General features: G+C 47.3%; 1 protein-coding gene across 2 annotated transcripts in view; it reads left to right on the top strand.

The window, feature by feature from the left end:
- Positions 1 to 20,804, top strand: part of UNC93A (unc-93 homolog A) — a 331,492-nt gene that overhangs the window by 198,652 nt on the left and 112,036 nt on the right. For both annotated transcript variants that reach the window (XM_077283221.1, XM_077283222.1), the window contains exon 5: positions 15,470 to 15,684. In XM_077283221.1, the coding sequence (XP_077139336.1) occupies positions 15,470 to 15,684 (215 nt within the window). The remainder of the gene's footprint in view (positions 1 to 15,469; positions 15,685 to 20,804) is intronic.

Raw genomic sequence — 20,804 nt, 5'->3', positions numbered from 1 at the left:
ACTGGGTTGTGAGATTGCAGCCAAGGCAATCCTAGCACCAAATCATCATGTAGATTATACAGCACCAGAAAGCGAATAATCTCCTGGTGATCCGGATTAATACGCATAGTTACTTGTGTCCAGTATTGTGGTTTATTATTAGCCAATGGGGTGGAGTCAATCCCCTTCAGAGGAATAGAAGTCTCCAAAGGCTCTAAATCATACCCACAGCGTTTGGCAAAGGACCAATCCATAAGACTCAAAGCGGCGCCAGAGTCGACATAGGCGTCCGTGGTAATAGATGACAAAGAGCAAATCAGGGTCACAGATAGAATAAACTTAGACGGTAAGGTGCAAATGGAAACAGATTTATCAAGCTTTTTAGTGCGCTTAGAGCATGCTGATATAACATGAGTAGAATCACCACAATAGAAACACAACCCATTTTTCCGTCTAAAATTCTGCCGCTCGCTTCGGGACAGAATTCTATCACACTGCATACTCTCTGGCGACTTCTCAGTGGACACCGCCAGATGGTGCACTGGTTTGCGCTCCCGCAAACGCCTATCGATCTGAATAGCCATTGTCATGGACTCATTCAGACCCGCAGGCACAGGGAACCCCACCATAACATCCTTAATGGCATCAGAGAGACCCTCTCTGAAAGTCGCCGCCAGGGCGCACTCATTCCACTGAGTAAGCACAGACCATTTACGGAATCTTTGGCAGTAAATTTCCGCTTCATCTTGCCCCTGAGATAGGGACATCAAAGTTTTTTCTGCCTGAAGCTCCAAATGAGGTTCGTCATAAAGCAACCCCAAGGCCAGAAAAAACGCATCCACATTGAGCAACGCAGGATCCCCTGGTGTCAATGAAAAAGCCCAGTCTTGAGGGTCGCCCCGGAGCAAGGAAATCACAATCCTGACCTGCTGTGCAGGGTCTCCGGCAGAGCGAAATTTCAAGGACAAAAATAATTTGCAATTATTTCGAAAATTCTGAAACCCAGATCTATTCCCCGAGAAAAATTCCGGCAAAGGAATTCTCGGCTCAGATACAGGTGCATGACAAACAAAGTCTTGCAAATTTTGTACCTTCGTGGCGAGATTATTCAAACCTGCAGTTACACTCTGAAGATCCATTACAAACAGGTGGACACAGAGCCATTCAAAGATTAGGAGAAAAAAAAAAAAAATTTCAGCAGACTACTTATTTCTCTCCTTTCTCAGCCAAGGATTTTAACCCTTTAGTGGGCCGGTCAAACTGTCATGATCTCAATGGCAAGAGAACATAGCATCAGCATATATAGAAACTAGCTCTTGGAAGATGGGAACTAAGCTGACCATGAACTAAACCTAACGCACAACTAGCAGTGGCCGGGTAGCATGCCTACGTTGATTCTAGATGCCCAGCACCAGCCGGAGGACTAAATAAAGCTAGCAGAGGAAAATATTAGTCCTAGCTCACCTCTAGAGAAATACCCCGAAAGGAGACAGAGGCCCCCCACATGTATTGGCGGTGAGTTAAGATGAAATAACAAACATAGTATGAAAATAGGTTTAGCAAATTTGAGGTCCACTTACTACGTAGCAGAAGACAGAAAGGACACTTTCATGGTCAGCTGAAAACCCTATGAAAACACCATCCAGAAATTACTTTAAAACTCTGGCATTAACTCATAACACCAGAGTGGCAATTCCTGTTCACAAGAGCTTTCCAGACACAGTAACGAAACTACAGCTGTGAACTGGAACAAAAATGCAAAAACAAACATGGACAAGAGTCCAACTTATCTAGTAGTTGTCTAGGAGCAGGAACAAGCACAGAGAGGCTTCTGATAACATTGTTGACCGGCAAGCAACTAACAGAGCAGCAAGGTTATATAGCGACTCCCACATCTTGATGGGAACAGGTGAACAGAGAAGATGAAGACACCAGTTCAATTCCACCAGTAGCCACCGGGGGAGCCCAGAATCCAAATTCACAACAGGCTCCTCAAAAACATCCCGATAGTCAGACAAAAACGCAGGGACCTCAGAAGGAGTAGATGAAGCGATTCAAATCAGAGGTGCATCATCATGAACCCCCTGACATCCCCAGCTTAACACAGACATTGTTTTCCAATCCAGGACAGGATTATGAGTTTGTAACCATTGCAGACCAAGCACTAGTACATCATGTAAATTATACAGTACAAGGAAGCGAATCACCTCCTGATGAACGGGAGTCATGCGCATGGTCACTTGTGTCCAGTACTGCGGTTTATTCATAGCCAATGGTGTAGAGTCAATTCCCTTCAAAGGAATAGGAACTTCCAGAGGCTCCAGACTAAAACCGCAGCGTTTGGCAAATGACCAATCCATAAGACTCAGGGCAGCGCCCGAATCCACATAGGCATCGACGGAAATGGATGACAGTGAACAAATCAGAGTTACAGACAAAATGAACTTAGACTGCAGAGTACTAATGGCAAAAGATTTATCAACCTTTTTTGTGCGTTTAGAGCATGCTGATATAACATGAGCTGAATCACCACAATAAAAACACAATCCATTTTTCCGCCTATAATTTTGCCGTTCACTTCTGGACTGAATTCTATCACATTGCATAGTCTCAGGTGCCTGTTCAGAAGACACCGCCAACTGGTGCACGGGTTTGCGCTCCCGTAAACGCCGATCAATCTGAATGGCCATAGTCATAGACTCATTCAGACCTGTAGGCGCAGGGAACCCCACCATAATATCCTTAATGGCCTCAGAAAGACCATCTCTGAAGTTTGCAGCCAGGGCGCACTCATTCCACTGAGTAAGCACCGACCATTTCCGAAATTTTTGACAATATACTTCCGCTTCATCATGCCCCTGAGAGAGGGCTAATAAAGCCTTTTCAGCCTGAATCTCCAGGTTAGGTTCCTCATAGAGCAATCCCAGTGCCAGAAAAAACGCATCCACACTGAGCAATGCAGGATCCCCTGGTGCCAATGCAAATGCCCAATTCTGAGGGTCGCCCCGCAGGAAAGATATTACAATCTTAACCTGCTGAGCAGGGTCTCCAGAGGAGCGAGATTTCAAAGAAAGAAACAATTTGCAATTGTTCCTGAAATTCAGGAAGGTAGATCTATCTCCAGAAAAAAACTCTGGAATAGGAATTCTAGGTTCAGACATGGGAGTGTGAACAACAAAATCCTGTATGTTTTGAACTTTTGCAGCAAGATTACTCAGGCTGGAAGCCAAACTCTGGACATCCATGTTAAACAGTTAAGGTCAGAGCCCTTCAAGGGTTAAGAGGAGGTAAGAAGCAGCTAGACAGCAATTAAGGGCTAGGCAGCAAAACTCTGAGGGGAAAAAAAAAAAAAAAATTTCCCTTAAACACTTCTTTTTCTCCTGCTTCAGCTCAAACAATTAACACTTTGTAGGCCGGCTATACTGTCATGGATCCCAATGGCTGGGGATCGCACTGGACAAGCAAAATAACATAAATAACGGATGAGCTCTAGGGTGATGGAACCTGGGCTGACCGCTGCCCTACTCCTAACAAACACAACTAGAAATAGCCAGGGAGCGTGCCTACGTTGATTCTAGACGCCACGCGCCAGCCTAAGAGCTAACTAGCACTGCAGAGGAAATAAAGACCTAGCTTGCCTCCAGAGGAATGAACCCCAAAAGGTATAGTTGCCCCCCACGTGTATTGACGGTGAAATGAGAGGAAGGCACGCACATAGAGATGAAAATAGATTTAGCAAAATGAGGCCCGCTATAACTAGAAAGCAGAATGATACAAAAGGGGTCTGAGCGGTCAGCAAAAAACCCTAATCAAAAACCATCCTGAGATTACAAGAACCCATGTGCCAACTCATGGCACATGGGGAGAACCTCAGCCCACTAGAGCTACCAGCTAGCATAGAGTCATAATTAGCAAGCTGGACAAAAAACCAAACAACTAAAAAACAGAACTTAGCTTATCCTGAGAGATCTGGGAGCAGGTAGTCAGGAACCAAACTGAGCACATCTGAGTACATTGATAGCCGGCAAGGGAATGACAGAAAAGCCAGGTTAAATAGGAAACACCCAGCCTCTGATGGACAGGTGGAAAGCAGAGACCGCAACCCACCAAAGTCAACCAGTACCAGCCGTAACCACCAGAGGGAGCCCAAAAACAGAATCCACAACAGCCTACTAACTGTGTCTGCCTCCCATTAAAGTTGTCCTCCACTGCACAAAGCTATGCCGCCAGTTTAGTCCTTTTACCAGTTTTGAACTGCATTTAGCCTACTTAGTTAGGCCTACTAACTGTGTCTGCCTCCCATTACAGTTGTCCTCCACTGCACAAAGCTATGCCGCCTGTTTAGTCCTCTTACCAGTTTTGAACTGCATTTAGCCTACTTAGTTAGGCCTACTAACTGTGTCTACCTCCCATTACAGTTGTCCCCCACTGCACAAAGCTTTGCCGCCTGTTTAGTCCTTTTACCAGTTTTGAACTGCATTTAGCCTGCTTAGTTAGGCCTACTAACTGTGTCTGCCTCCCATTACAGTTGTCCTCCACTGCACAAAGCTATGCCGCCAGTTTAGTCCTTTTACCAGTTTTGAACTGCATTTAGCCTACTTATTTAGGCCTACTAACTGTGTCTGCCTCCCATTACAGTTGTCCTCCACTGCACAAAGCAATGCCACCTGTTTAGTTCTTTTCCCAGTTTTGAACTGCATTTAGCCTACTTAGTTAGGCCTACTAACTGTGTCTGCCTCTCATTACAGTTGTCCTCCACTGCACAAAGCTATGCCGCCAGTTTAGTCCTTTTACCAGTTTTGAACTGCATTTAGCCTACTTAGGCCTACTAACTGTGTCTGCCTCCCATTACAGTTGTCCTCCACTGCACAAAGCTATGCCGCCAGTTTAGTCCTTTTACCAGTTTTGAACTGCATTTAGCCTACTTAGTTAGGCCTACTAACTGTGTCTGCCTCCCCTTACAGTTGTCCTCCACTGCACAAAGCTATGCCGCCAGTTTAGTCCTTTTACCAGTTATGAACTGCATTTTGCCTACTTAGTTAGACCTACTAACTGTGTCTGCCCCCCATTACAGTTGTCCTCCACTGCACAAAGCTATGCCGCCAGTTTAGTCCTTTTACCAGTTTTGAACTGCATTTAGCCTACTTAGTTAGGCCTACTAACTGTGTCTACCTCCCATTACAGTTGTCCTCCACTGCACAAAGCTATGCCGCCTGTTTAGTCCTTTTACCAGTTTTGAACTGCATTTAGCCTACTTACTTATTTGGGCCTACTCACTGTGTCTGCCACTCCTTACAATTGTCTTCCACTGAACAAAGCTATGCTGCCAGTTTACTCCTGTTACCAATTTTGAACTGCATTTAGCCTACTTACTTTTTTGGGCCTACTAACTGTGTCTGCTACTCCTTACAATTGTCCTCCGCTGCACAAAGCTATACCGCCAGTGTACTCCTGTTACCACCTGTTACCAGTTTTGAACTGCATTTAGCCTACTTTATTATTTGGGCATATATCTGTGTTTCCTCCTCATCCTGCCCATTGCCCAGCCACTGCTAGATGACTCTGCTGGTACATTGATCCAGATTACTACATTCCCCTTGCACTACACAGCCAGAATCTGACCCTGCAGAAAGTCAGGTTCCCCTTCCCCCATACTATACCACCCTACATGGGGACAAAGAGGAAGGTGCAGATGAAAGTGCAGGTTCCTTCATCAGGTGGGGGGGCATACTCATTGGCGATGTCACTGGCATAGGGCCCCTCATAGTACGCAAAAGTGTCTCTGCCGGTGGGAGGCACCACTGCCGTCAAACACACCGCCATACTTTGAGGGGCCCTGTGCCAGTGCCAATGCGAATGAGTGGGCCCCCCTGCTTGCTCTGGATCACAGCACTTGCAAAGTTGAAATACTTACCTCTCCCTACTCCACCGCCATGACATATTTCACGTTTCCTGGGCCCACGAAAAACTTGAGCCAGCCCTACCCCCCCACAAATTTAGCCAAATGACCCCCAGTTTTCAATGCCTAACTATTATTATAAAGTAAATTAAGATTGACAAGCTTCAGTATTAAGAATTGATGTTTTTGGCATTAACATGGGCACTGTAGGTGTTTTCCTGTCCTCCACTCTCTGCCAACTTTGATTCCCCATTGACTTGCATTGGGTTTCTTTTTTCAGTTGGCCCTCAACTTTTCGCAATAATCGGCCGATTTCACTCGACTCGTTTTTTGACAAAGTCAGGTTTCGCGAAACCCGACCCGATCCGAAAAAAGTAAAAGTCGCTCAACTCTAATGGAGAGGTGTCAATAAGACACCTATCCATTACTAATCCTAATGTTTATAAAGGGTTAAATAAACACACACACATGCAGAATAAAGTATTTTAATGAAATAAAACACTAAACACTGTTTGACCATTTTATTGTTACAAGTAATCCAAGCGAAGCTATCGATTTCCTGTAAAAAATGTAAAATAAAAAAACAATAATATACCCATACCTTTCCGGCGTACAGTCAGTCCCACACCAAAACCCATGTCTGGGGAATATACAGTTTACAACCAGGAGCGGTGCTAATGCGGCCGCCCCATGATGTAAACTACTGTGGAATGAAATGCTGGGAGCGGAGCTTAGGTGACATCACCGAAGCTGCGCTCCCTGCTGGCATGAACTCAAATAAACTCTTGAGCGTGAGAAAATCAGCTTATTATTACCCAATATGCCACCGCTACAGGGAAGTGGGAAGAGAGAGGCTAAGTGCCAGAATTGGCACATCTTACAGATGACCCTTTTCTGGGGTGGCTGGGGGCAGATGTTTTTAGCCAGGGGGGGCAATAACAATGGTCCCTCTCTAGGCTATTAATATCTGCCCTTACTCACTGGCTTTCCCTCTCTGGTGCAGAAAATTGCGCAGGAGCCCACGCCATTTTTTTCCTTGAAAACATTCATTAAATACATACAGGTTCCAAATTTATGTCACTGACATTATACAGGTCCTTCTCAAAAAATTAGCATATAGTGTTAAATTTCATTATTTACCATAATGTAATGATTACAATTAAACTTTCATATATTATAGATTCATTATCCACCAACTGAAATTTGTCAGGTCTTTTATTGTTTTAATACTGATGATTTTGGCCTACAACTCCTGATAACCCAAAAAACCTGTCTCAATAAATTAGCATATTTCAACCGTCCAATCAAATAAAAGTGTTTTTTAATAACAAACAAAAAAACCATCAAATAATAATGTTCAGTTATGCACTCAATACTTGGTCGGGAATCCTTTGGCAGAAATGACTGCTTCAATGCGGCGTGGCATGGAGGCAATCAGCCTGTGACACTGCTGAGATGTTATGGAGGCCCAGGATGCTTCAATAGCGGCCTTAAGCTCATCCAGAGTGTTGGGTCTTGCGTCTCTCAACTTTCTCTTCACAATATCCCACAGATTCTCTATGGGGTTCAGGTCAGGAGAGTTGGCAGGCAAATTGAGCTTAGTAATACCATGGTCAGTAAACCATTTACCAGTGGTTTTGGCACTGTGAGCAGGTGCCAGGAAGCATGAAGTGCTCCAAAATCTCCTGATAGCTAGCTGCATTGACCCTGCCCTTGATGAAACACAGTGGACCAACACCAGCAGCTGACATGGCACCCCACACCATCACTGACTGGGTACTTGACACTGGACTTCAGGCATTTTGGCATTTCCTTCTCCCCAGTCTTCCTCCAGACTCTGGCACCTTGATTTCTGAATGACATGCAAAATTTGCTTTCATCAGAAAAAAGTACTTGGGACCACTTAGCAACAGTCCAGTGCTGCTTCTCTGTAGCCCAGGTCAGGCGCTTCTGCCGCTGTTTATGGTTCAAAAGTGGCTTTACCTGGGGAATGCGGCACCTGTAGCCCATTTCCTGCACACGCCTGTGCACGGTGGCTCTGGATGTTTCCACACCAGACTCAGTCCACTGCTTCCTCAGGTTCCCCAAGGTCTGGAATCGGTCCTTCTCCACAATCTTCCTCAGGGTCCGGTCACCTCTTCTCGTTGTACAGCGTTTTCTGCCACATTGTTTCCTTCCAACAGACTTACCATTGAGGTGCCTTGATACAGCACTCTGGGAACAGCCTATTTGTTGAGAAATTTCTTTCTGGGTCTTACCCTCTTGCTTGAGGCTGTCAATGATGGCCTTCTTGACATCTGTCAGGTCGCTAGTCTTACCCATGATGGGGGTTTTGAGTAATGAACCAGGCAGGGAGTTTTTAAAAGCCTCAGGTATCTTTTGCATGTGTTTAGAGTTAATTAGTTGATTCAGAAGATTAGGGTAATAGGTCGTTTAGAGAACCTTTTCTTGATATGCTAATTTATTGAGACAGGTTTTTTGGGTTATCAGGAGTTGTAGGCCAAAATCATCAGTATTAAAACAATAAAAGACCTGACAAATTTCAGTTGGTGGATAATGAATCTATAATATATGAAAGTTTAATTGTAATCATTACATTATGGTAAATAATGAAATGTAACACTATATGCTAATTTTTTGAGAAGGACCTGTATATATATATATATACAGTATATACATATATATACATATATATATATATATATATATATATATAAAGTCCAAAAAAGAAGGAGTGCTGCCTTCTTTTTTGGACTTTATTCTTTTTTGGTCTTTTTTGGACTTTATGCATTTGAGTTAACCGGTGAACAGGTTACCTGGAGGAAATTGCACCCGGAGATAAGTTTAAAGTCTGTGCTGTTCCTTTTTTGTGAATACATATATATATATATATATATATATATATATATTGTAGCATGGCTAAAGGGAGTGTAGTCGACGGGAGGTATGTGCCATATAAGTGCCTTGTTGCTGTAATGTAGTCCGGAGTATTTCTTTGTTGTATATAACCATGTATATATGTGTGTTCCAGGACCTGTGGTGATGTCAGACCACATGGCTAATCATGTGATGGGTTACTGGGTGTGGTTATCTCTATATTAGACAGGCTAATGCTTAACACAAGAGATATGTGTGGAGGTGAAACCCTCCTGAGGGTGTTAAGCCTACAGGACTGAGCCTGGTGGACTGGACACTTTGTTTTTCTTTTCCTGAACTAAAGGCTATTTGTATGCTGTTATTTTTCCATGTGGTTTATGACGTAATAAACCCTGCTTTAAAGGAACGTGCCTCCTGAGTGTCAGCCGTCGCACCTGAGTGAGTGAAATCCCTACAATTGGTGGTAGACGTGCGGGCAGCGTTCCCAGCGGAGACGAAAAGTCTGTTATTGAATGTCCAGGGTCAAGTCTGTTGTAAGCCAGCCGGAGAAAATGGAGGAACTGCTGAAACACTTGGTCCAGTTGCAGTCACAGCAGCAAGAGACCAACAGGCAGTCTCAGTCACAGCAGCAAGAGGCTAACAGGCTGTTTATGCAGCAGTTGCAACAGAACCAGCAAGAGACCAACAAGCTGTTGATGCAGCAAATACAACAGAGTCAGCAGGAGCAACGGCAGAGCCAGCAGGAGCAACGGCAGCAGATGCAGCTTCTGGCAACCGCCATCCAGGGCAAGACGAGTGCCCCAACCCCAGGTCTGGCTGATGACACCCACGTCCGGAAGACGGTAAAACGCGCATTGCAGAAAATGACCCTCGGGGATGATGTTGAGGCCTTCCTGACGGTGTTTGAGAGGGTCGCTGAGAGGGAAAAACTCCCGCCAGAGCAGTGGGCAGAGGTACTGGTGCCATACCTGACGGGAGAACCCCAGAAGGCGTACTATGATTTGACCTTGCAGGATGCCAAAGAGTATCACAAGTTGAAAGTCGAGATTCTCGCACGTTTGAGGGTGACACTGTCTGTCAGGGCACAGCGAGTTCACAGCTGGGCCTATCACCGTGACAAACTGCCTCGCTCTCAAATGTTTGATCTGTTGCACCTGGTCCAGAAATGGCTGCAGCCAGAGTCATGTACACCTGCACAGATGGTGGAACGAGTGATGATGGATCGGTTTGTGCATTCCCTCCCGAGGTCCATACAGACTTGGGTTGCCCAGGGTGATCCCCAGAATGCCGACGAACTGATCGGACTGGTCGAGAGATACCAAGGGATGGAAGGCTCCTTTGGGAGACAGCCCATGCCGTACTGGGGGTCCCAGAAAGCTGCTGAGTCCCAAAAAGGGGTGGCGCGTCCAAGGTCACAAAGGGCGGGGGAGGTGGTGCCCAAGGTCCCTACGGGTGATATTATTTGCTGGAGGTGCCACGGGCCAGGACATATAGCTGCCCATTGTTCCCAGACCACTGAGCAGATGGACTGCAGCATGGGACGCCATTGTTCATACTATGCGTATCCAGCCTGCAGTGTGAACTCTCCGCCCAACGAGGGACCTCAAGCGTGTCCCGTAAAGGTGAACGGTCGAGCAGTAACGGCACTGTTAGTCTCAGGGAGCCTAGTGACCCTGGTGAGGGCCACTTTTCCTCTCCACTTGCTCCCGGGAAGGAAGGTCGGAGTGCGGTGCATACATGGTGATGCAAAGGACTACCCTTTGGCCAGGGTGGACATTGAAACGGCATGTGGCACTGAGTCCCACATAGTCAGCGTCGTGCAGGACTTGTTGCACCCTAAAATTATTGGCCGGGATTTCTGTTTGTTTTGGGATTTGTGGGGAAAAGGTTCTGAGCTCCCTAGCAAGACTAGGGAACCAATGAACCCTGGAAGGGTGTCGCCACACCCGGAGTGTTTCCTTTTTGTGTCCTGGTTGGGGATGAGGAAGAAGTGTCCCCTGCATCTGACATTCTGGAGTTAGAGGTAACCAGTGAAAATTTTGGGACTACCCAACATAGGGACCCCACTCTGAGGGAAGCCTTTAATAATGTCACAGTTATTGACGGGGTGGTACAGGAGCCGGGGGCAGACACAAGATTTCCCCATTTTCTGATGAGTGGGGAGTTGTTATACCGGGTCACGAAAATAAGGGAGGAGTTGGTAGAGCAGTTGGTAGTGCCGGGTCCATATAGACGGAAGGTGTTGGACATGGCACATTCACACATCTTGGGTGGACACTTAGGGGTGGAAAAAATGCAGGAACGGGTTATGCAGAGGTTCTATTGGCCTGGGTGTCACCGGGAAATAGTGAACTACTGCAGGTCCTGCCCTACATGTCAGCTAACTGCTCCCACTCCTCATTTCCGGAACCCTCTTGTGCCCCTGCCCATTATTGAGGTGCCGTTCGAGAGAATTGCCATGGACTTGGTCGGTCCCTTAGTTAAATCAGCCCGGGGCCATCAGTATATATTAGTCATCCTGGACTATGCCACACGCTATCCTGAGGCAATTCCTCTGAGAAATTCTTCCTCGAAGAGTATAGCCGGCGAGTTGGTCCATGTCTTTTCCCGGACAGGTCTGCCGAAGGAGATCCTGACTGACCAGGGGACACCTTTCATGAGCAAAGTGATGAGGGAGTTGTGCAAAGCCCTGAAAATCTCCCAGCTGAGGACCTCGGTGTACCATCCCCAGTCAGATGGCTTTGTTGAGAGATTTGACAAGACACTGAAGAGCATGCTGAGAAAAGCTATAGAGAAAGATGGTAGAGACTGGAATTGTCTCTTACCCTACCTGATGTTTTCTATTCGTGAAGTTCCACAGGCCTCCACAGGGTTCTCACCGTTTGAGCTTCTATATGGCCGACATCCGCGAGGACTCCTGGATATAGCCAAGGAAACCTGGGAAGCCGAAGTCACGCCCCACAGAAGCGTCATTGAGCATGTGGCCCTGATGCAGCAGAGGATTGCAAAGGTGATGCCTATTGTGAAAGAAAACCTCCTCCAGGCACAAGAAGCTCAGGCCAGAGTCTACAACCGGTCTGCAAGAGTGAGGCAGTTCAATCCGGGAGACCGAGTTCTTGTGTTAGTTCCGACGGTGGAGAGCAAGTTCTTGGCCAAATGGCAAGGGCCATATGAGGTTGTCGAGAAACTTGGTGAAGTAAATTATAAAATTCACCAACCAGGAAGACGGAAACCATTCCAAGTATACCATGTCAACCTCATCAAGCCGTGGCAAGATAGAGAGCCAACAGTAACTCCATCGTTGTTAAGCAACCCAGAAGGTGAGGTTGGAGCGGTTACTATAGCGGAGACGCTATCGAAGACCCAGAAACAGCAGTGCCAGGAGTTACTCCAGAAAAACAGGGACCTGTTTTCAGTGTTGCCGGGACACACGAAGGTCATAGAGCACGAGGTCCTAACAGAGCCACATGTGCGGGTGAACGTGAAGCCCTATCATATTCCTGAGGCTCATCGAGAAGTTATCTCCAAGCAAGTGGAGTGTATGTTGAAGCTTGGAGTCATTGAGGAATCCAAGAGCGGTTGGTCGAGCCCAATTGTCCTGGTCCCAAAACCTGATGGAGAGTGGAGGTTTTGCAACTACTATCGGAAGTTGAATGAGGTCTCCAAGTTTGACGCTTATCCCATGCCCCGTGTTGATGAGCTCATCGAAAGGCTTGGGCATGCCAGATATATATTCACCTTGGATTTGACAAAGGGGTATTGGCAGATCCCCATGGCACAGGAAGCCAAAGAGAAGACGGCCTTTTCGACACCTGATGGATGCTTCCAGTATGTCCGGATGCCGTTTGGCCTACGGGGAGCTCCGGCGACCTTCCAGAGGGCTATGGATAGAGTCCTTGCACCCCATAAGGCCTACGCTGCTGCGTACCTAGATGATATCGTCATCTTTAGCCCGGACTGGGACAGTCATCTGGAGAAAGTCCAAGCGGTGTTTGATGCTCTAAGAGAGGCGGGGTTTACAATAAACCCAAAGAAGTGTGCCTTGGGTAAGGAAGAAGCTAAATACCTAGGCTATATAGTGGGTCGTGGAGAAATAAAGCCCCAAATCAGGAAAGTGGAGGCAATCCAAACATGGCCGAAACCACTCTCCAAAAAGCAAGTTAAAGCCTTTCTGGGAATCGTGGGATATTACAGGAGGTTTTTCCCGAACTTCGCCACAGTGGCTGCGCCTCTGACTGATCTGCTAAAGGGGACAAAATCAGTGATGGTTAAATGGTCCGAAGAGACAGAGTCAGCCTTCCAAGAGTTGAAAGGGGCTCTATGTAAGCAGCCCGTTCTGATGGCCCCAGACTTTAATAAAGAATTTATTCTTCAGACAGATGCCTCAGATGTTGGGGTAGGAGCAGTCCTTTCCCAAGAGCTACATGGGGAGGAGCATCCTGTTCTCTATCTGAGTAGAAAGCTGTCCTCATCTGAGAAGAACTACTCAGTCGTGGAAAAAGAGTGTTTGGCCATAAAGTGGGCGGTGGACACGTTACGGTACTATCTGTTGGGTCATAAATTCAGACTGTATATCTGACCATGCCCCACTAAGATGGATGAGGGAATCAAAGGGTAGAAATGCTAGGGTCACCCGTTGGTTCTTAGCCCTGCAGGACTTCAGTTTCCATGTGGAACATAGGGCCGGAAAGCTGCACGGTAATGCGGATGCCCTATCAAGAATCCCTTGTTTAGTGGGGAAAAGTGCCAAGCCCCACGACTTTAGGCAGAGGGGGGAGGTATGTAGCATGGCTAAAGGGTGTGTAGTCGACGGGAGGTATGTGCCATATAAGTGCCTTGTTGCTGCAATGTAGTCCGGAGTATTTCTTTGTTGTATATAACCATATATATATGTGTGTTCCAGGACCTGTGGTGATGTCAGACCACATGGCTAATCATGTGATGGGTTACTGGGTGTGGTTAGCTCTATATTAGACAGGCTAATGCTTAACACAGGAGATATGTGTGGAGGTGAAACCCTCCTGAGGGTGTTAAGCCTACAGGACTGAGCCTGGTGGACTGGACACTTTGTTTTTCTTTTCCTGAACTAAAGGCTATTTGTTTGCTGTTATTTTTCCATGTGGTTTATGACGTAATAAACCCTGTGAACTTTAAAGGAACGTGCCTCCTGAGTGTCAGCCGTCGCACCTGAGTGAGTGAAATCCCTACAATATATATATATATATATATCTAATCTATGTGTATATATGTAATCTATCTTATATTATAACTAGTGTTGAGCGATACCGTCCGATACTTGAAAGTATCGGTATCGGAAAGTATCGGCCGATACCGGCAAAGTATCGGATCTAATCCAATACCGATACCCGATACCAATACAAGTCAATGGGACTCAAGTATCGGACGGTATCCTGTATGGTTCCCAGGGTCTGAAGGAGAGGAAACTCTCCTTCAGGCCCTGGGATCCATATTACTGTGTAAAATAAAGAATTAAAATAAAAAATATTGATATACTCACCTCTCTGACGCAGCCTGCACCTTACCGAGGGAACCGGCAGCCTTCTTTGCTTAAAATGCGCGCATTTACTGCCTTCCGTGATGCCACGGCTTCTGATTCAAGCCGTGACGTAATTTCAGGTCCTGAATGCCTAATTCTAGGCATTCAGGATTTGAAAATTACGTCACGGCTTGTGATTGGTCGCGTGCCGCCCATGTGACCGCGACGCGACCAATCACAACAAGCCGTGACATAATTTCAGGTCCTGAATGCCTAATTCTAGGCATTCAGGATTTGAAAATTATGTCACGGCTTGTGATTGGTCGCGTCGCGGTCACATGGGCGGCACGCGACCAATCACAAGCCGTGACATAATTTTCAAATCCTGAATGCCTAGAATTAGGCATTCAGGACCTGAAATTACGTCACGGCTTGTTGTGATTGGTCGCGTCGCCGTCACATGGGCGGCACGCGACCAATCAGAAGCTGTGACGTCACGGAAGGCAGTAAACGCGTGCATTTTAAGCAAAGAAGGCTGCCGGTTCTCTCGGTAAGGTGCAGGCTGCGTCGGAGAGGTGAGTATAGCAATATTTTTTATTTTAATTCTTTATTTTACACATTGATATTAATCCCGATACCGATTCCCGATATCACAAAAGTATCGGATCTCGGTATCGGAATTCCGATACCTGCAAGTATCGGCCGATACCCGATACTTGTGGTATCGGAATGCTCAACACTAATTATAACTTGTCAGTGTTTTTTACATATGAAATACCAGCTTTTCAAAGGACACTGTTGCATAAAAATCGCACAGCACTCGCATGGTGTGAGTGCTGTGCGATTTTTTTTATATCACCCATTGACTTCTATTACGGGATGTGATCCATTTTCTGATTACATTCGAAGCATGCTGCGATTTTTTTCCAGCCTGATCGTGATCCGATCCGAGTTGGGAAAAAAAGCAGATGAGCAAACAATCAGATTAACATTGGTCTGAATTCAATCCGATTTTTTATTGGATTGAATTTGTCCAATTTCATCGCAAGTGGGCATTGAACCCTTACTGCCATCTTTTCACTCATTTTCATTAGTGTCCATTCCCTGGGCACTATCTTGTGTCCGTCACAACAAGACGTGTGTGTGCCGTCACAATTTTACTAAGAAAGTAACGTGTTTTAAACTCTTCCCTTTTTTATTATTACTTATATTTTCAGGTAGTGGAGTGCTTGCTGTTTTGCTGGTTTCTGTATTTCTAGAAAATATGGATGTTAAAAAAAAAGACGATGAAGTGGACATTAAAGATGAACCATTTTGGATGAAAATATTAGAGACGCTCAGGCATCTCAAAGATAAGCGACAAGTTCTGCTTATTCCAATCACAATGTGGAGTGGTTTTGAACAAGGATTCTTGGCTGGAGACTATACAAAGGTATTTTTTCTCTATCTTACAGTTTCATAGTTTAAGGTTAAAGGCAGTAAAGTCCATTGAATTCAACCTATAGCCTAACATGCTGCACCAAAGGAAGTCAAAAACCTCATGCAGTAGAATCTATTTGTCCCATATTAGGGGAAACATTCCTTCCTGACTCCACATATGGCAATCAGACTAGTTCTTTGGATTAAACAGATTCTGAGGGGCGCTATCACTGACTGCTCAGTCTATATCACGTGACCCCAACTGCAACCGCCACTGACATCTGCTTATGTCACGTCAAGTTCCTGAATCCCTTGCATCACCCAGGCATGACCAAGTCGCAGACACTCCCCTAATTGTTTGGGCTGCCTGTGCGCAGTTTCACTGTGTCACAGCCCAGTATCCAGCATATACTTTCCTTCTGTCCTCTGCTTTCATTGGCCTCAAGCGCGTGCTGTATAATGGGCTGTGACGTGCAGTGAAACATGTAATGGGAACAAAATACACAAGACAAAACAGGGATAACAGAAACCCTAAATTGTACAAAAGCTCCAACCAACAATATGAAGGAGGATAGGGATAAGGAGGAATAAACTAAACGGGAAACAGGGTCCATGTGACAAACACACATATAACAGAACACCTCTACAGCCACTTCTTTCAAAAACACTTAGCTTAAGCACACCTCACAGGAAGACGAATTGTCAATAGCAACAGAAAACTCTTAATCAGCACAGCGTCTCCTAAGAGCAAGGAAGCAGAGATTTCACTGGCAAGACAGAGAACAGAGAGGGTCTGGACCTGTTTTATAGGAAGAGTTAACAACCAGATCAGAAGCAGCTGAAATGAAGCTGCATGTTTCTGACCATCATAGAAAGGGTCATTAACCTCTTCAGCACCAAATTATTTTAATATGGGATCTAAATGCAGCGCCCCAGAGTCCTGGTCGTTGCAGTACTGTGGCTCCGCCACTAAGGGGAGCTATGGTACGTCTGATGGCACTGAAGGAGTTCATCTGATCAGGTATCACAGACACCAATACATTTCACAGCCGGGCCTCCGGGGGGAGCTAAGGGTTCTATTCACTAGGCCACTCCCCACCATAGTGGGTAAACTGGGGGTCAGGCAGGAAGTTAGATCAGAAAGCTGACTGGGTTGGAACCAGGCAACACCTTGTGGCAGAGGGTGTTGTGGGGGAAGATACAGTAGGGTCTCTGTCAGGGGTGGGATCCTGACAGAGGCTTGGCGACTTGAACGAACGTAACGGGACCGTGCCTGCTCAGGATAGCGGCGGTGCCCAAGGAAGGACCAGAAGCGAGATAGATTGTGCTGAGTGAGAAACGAGATCAAGCAACAAGGAGAATACCAGTAGGGGTCGTGCCGTAAGACCGAGGCAACACCCTACTGAGGCGCACTACCGGTGGCCGGAACGCCGAGGGAGTATTACAACATCCATCTTCAAGCGATACTCTAAACAGCGGCAGGACAGTCAGTCTAAGGCGGGCTGTCTAACTTAAATCACCTATGCAGTCTTGGGGGGCAACTTGTGGAGAGGGGCGACTCTAGGGTCCCGGAAGAGCTCCGAACCTACCCGTCAAACGGGTGCCGTCCCAACCGTAACATCAGGGAGGGACGGAGGATTAGCAGAACATCATCTAATCGAGTTGTGAGGGAACTTAAGAAACAGACACAACAGTTGTGGGGACTTTCTGTAAGCACAGCAGGGAAGGACCGCAACACATAGCGCTAGAAGGAAGGCACAGATTTCCACCTGCTAAGAGAACTCTGGAGGTGCCATTGGACCGGCCGGACTTGCGCAGCCTGGTTATCCGGATTCCGGACTGAGGACCCAGAGATCTTCAGTAAAGAGGTAAAGAGACTGCAACCTGGTGTCCTCGTTATTTACTGCACCGCACCACTACAGCTTCACCACCATCATCCGTCATACTTATTTACTGTACGCCCCTCAGCAGGGTCGCGGACCAGGCTTAGCCACCGTGACAACCCCAGCGCAGAGACTCAGAGGCCCGGTACTGGGTACCCCTCGGCCCTGCGGCAGTGGGGTCGCTGCAACTTGGCGTCACGAACAGGATCTACTTAAGCCTGAAGAATCAGGTCATGTGTGCCTTGGAACTGTGATTTATTGTGCTTAGAACTGTACTTTATTGCAAAGACTGTGCTGTGCCACTTGCCGCCAAAATCCGCCGCCATTACAGCGCTGAGGAGAGCGCAGGAAAAGAAGAGGGGCGTGGAGTGGGCGTAGACAAGCTGGAGAGCGCGAAAGACAATGGCCGCCCAGTCTAAATATTTCTGCACTGTGAGGACGTGTCCGTCAGCAGCGGAGATCCGCCTCCTGATCCTCAATGGAGGGCGGAGATCGAGAAAACGACACCGCCCACGAAGGAGAGAGCGGGAAAAAGACCAGGAAGTGACCCACGTGGAGGACGCCATGGCCAGCAGCTCCGAACCTGACAGTGGGGTTGAAGTGGAAGTTTCCCCCAACTACCCGGATGAGCACAGCAGCCCGTTCTCCATGGACAGCACCGAACTCCTGCGAGTCGAGATGGAGAGCTTGCTCGACCAGCTCCTTCAGCTGAACATGAAGGCCCAGGCTCCGCACCAGGCAGCGCCGGAAGAAGGTCCTCAGGCGCCAGACCCTGCACCGTTACCGGAGCAACCGCTGAGATCCTCACTGACACCGCCGGAGGAACCCGCCGCGGAGGAGGAACCTGCATCGGCTGGTGAGTCCGCCGACCCCGTCCCACTGGCCGAGGGTTTGCTGGTGGGTCCAGTAGCAGCGCCACCTCTCCCGGGAACCCATAAACTCCAACGCCTGCTACCATGGGAGGAAGCCACGGGCATGGAACACCGTATGCGAGCAACAATCGCCCCCACTCCCCTGCTGTGTGAGGTCCACGCGGAGCGCACAGTGTGCCGCTGGGTGAACCCCGGATCCAATCTTATGGGGTTCCCCGGGATGGAGACCCAGGAGGGAGAGATGGTGCAGGCCCTAAGCTGGGAAGAATATCAGGTCCAGCTAGAGCAGCAGTGGAAGGAAAAAGAAAAAAAGTACCAGGCCGGGCTGGAGGCCTACCATCGGAAGGACTTGGCGGTCAAGGACCGGGCCCGCAAAGACCCCACTGCTCACCAGGCCCTGCGCAGGCAGGGCATCATCACCACCTTCAAGCTCTGTGGGGGCTGGGGCTTTATCAAAGAACCGGGTCTGTATGCGGAGGTGTTTGTGAACCGGAGGGATGTTGAGTCGCACCTCAGGGAGGGCCACCCAGGCCGGGATCTCTATCCGGGGGATGAAGTCTCATACACCAGGCACTTTGGGGAAAAAGGGTGGTTTGCCCTGAATGTCCACAAGGAGCCAACCCCTGCGATGCCTCCGATTAGGGTGCCAGTGAAGCTGACCCTTGTAGCGAAGGTGTCCCCTTGCGGTCAGCCCGTGGTCGTGGCCAGGACCACCGAAGACACCCCCACGTGCACTATGGTCAAGACCACGACATGCAGCATTGTCACCTCCACCACCCTCGTGGCCAAGGAGGCACCTCTCTCGGTGGGTGGTGCCCGTGCTGCTGCGGAGCTGAAGACTGTGGGTACACAGACCCCCAGATGGGACGACAGACCCCCTTATGCAGTACCGGGCGGCTCGCAATACCCAAAGGGGTTGCCTCCGCCGGTGCTGCCTCCTGGGTGGTTTGAGTAAATGTCTCAGTATTCAGTACATGTAAATAGTTCCTTAACTGTTTGTTTGTTTCCTGTTTTGCTGCTAGACCCGTCCAGGGTTAACCCTTAAGGGGATCCCTTTGTTGACCCGGGATCCCTATTGTTTTGTTTATTTTTCTGAGTTTTTGCACAAAGTTTCCAGAACTGCCGCAATCATGAACAGTGCATGATACAAACTTTTTGTAAATAGTTTGCACCTTATTAAAGGTGCCCCCTACTGGTTTTACTTCAAAAAGAACTCTTTGTGAAGATACCACACTGGAACCTTTGCTGAGTACGGACTGGTAGCTTGAGAAGACATGCTACCTCATAGAGACTTGGTCCCCTCTTAAAGGGGATGTTCATTTGTTGCACTTAAATGGTGATATTGCTTTAAGATAGGTAGCAATAATGCTTTGACGAAAGAAAGTGATGATAATGTTTACATGAGACAGTTCTATGTGTCCAACTAGTTAATTGTAAAGAAATGCTGATAATGTTCCCTGAAAGAAAGTAAGAGCTAGATGAGGGATGCAGTAGGCCCGTAGGGGTAGACGTAGTGTCCAGCATACATGTCAGTAAGCAGATAATGAGAAGGTTTAATGTTATATAGAAAATGTTTGATAATGTTGATAGACAACGAGGATAGAAGGTGAACCCTGAGTCCTCCTAGGAGCCATATGGAGATGGCTCAGTGTCATGATTCTCAATGGCGAGAGAACATAGCCCAGCATATATGAGAACTAGCTCTTGGAAGATGGAAACTATACTGACCATGAACTAAACCTGCCGCACAACTAGAAGTGGCCGGGTAGCATGCCTACGTTTTTTAACCCTAGATGCCCAGCGCCAGCCGGAGAACTACCTAATCCTAGCAGAGGAAAAGACAGTCCTGGCTCACCTCTAGAGAAATTTTCCCAAAAGGCAGACAGAGGCCCCCACATATATTGGCGGTGATTTTAGATGAAATGACAAACGTAGTATGAAAATAGGTTTAGCAAAATCGAGGTCCGCTTTCTAGATAGCAGGAAGACAGAAAGGACACTTTCATGGTCAGCAGAAAACCCTATCAAAACACCATCCAGAAATTCCTTTAAGACTCTAGCATTAACTCATAACACCAGAGTGGCAATTTCCGATCACAAGAGCTTTCCAGACACAGTAACGAAACAGCAGCTGTGAACAGGAACAAAATGCAAAAACACACAAGGACAAAAGTCCAACTTAGCTGGGAGTTGTCTAGTAGCAGGAACAAGCACAGAAGGCTTCTGATTACATTGTTGACCGGCAAGAAACTGACAGAGGAGCAAGGTTATATAGTGACTCCCACATCCTGATAGGAGCAGGTGAACAGAGGGGATGATGCACACAAGTTCAATTCCACAAGTGGCCACCGGGGGAGCCCAGAATCCAATTTCACAACA

This window comes from Ranitomeya variabilis, chromosome 2 (genome assembly GCF_051348905.1).
Source record: "Ranitomeya variabilis isolate aRanVar5 chromosome 2, aRanVar5.hap1, whole genome shotgun sequence".
In the NCBI taxonomy this organism is placed as follows: domain Eukaryota; kingdom Metazoa; phylum Chordata; class Amphibia; order Anura; family Dendrobatidae; genus Ranitomeya; species Ranitomeya variabilis.
This window is presented reverse-complemented; position numbering and strand designations above follow the sequence as displayed.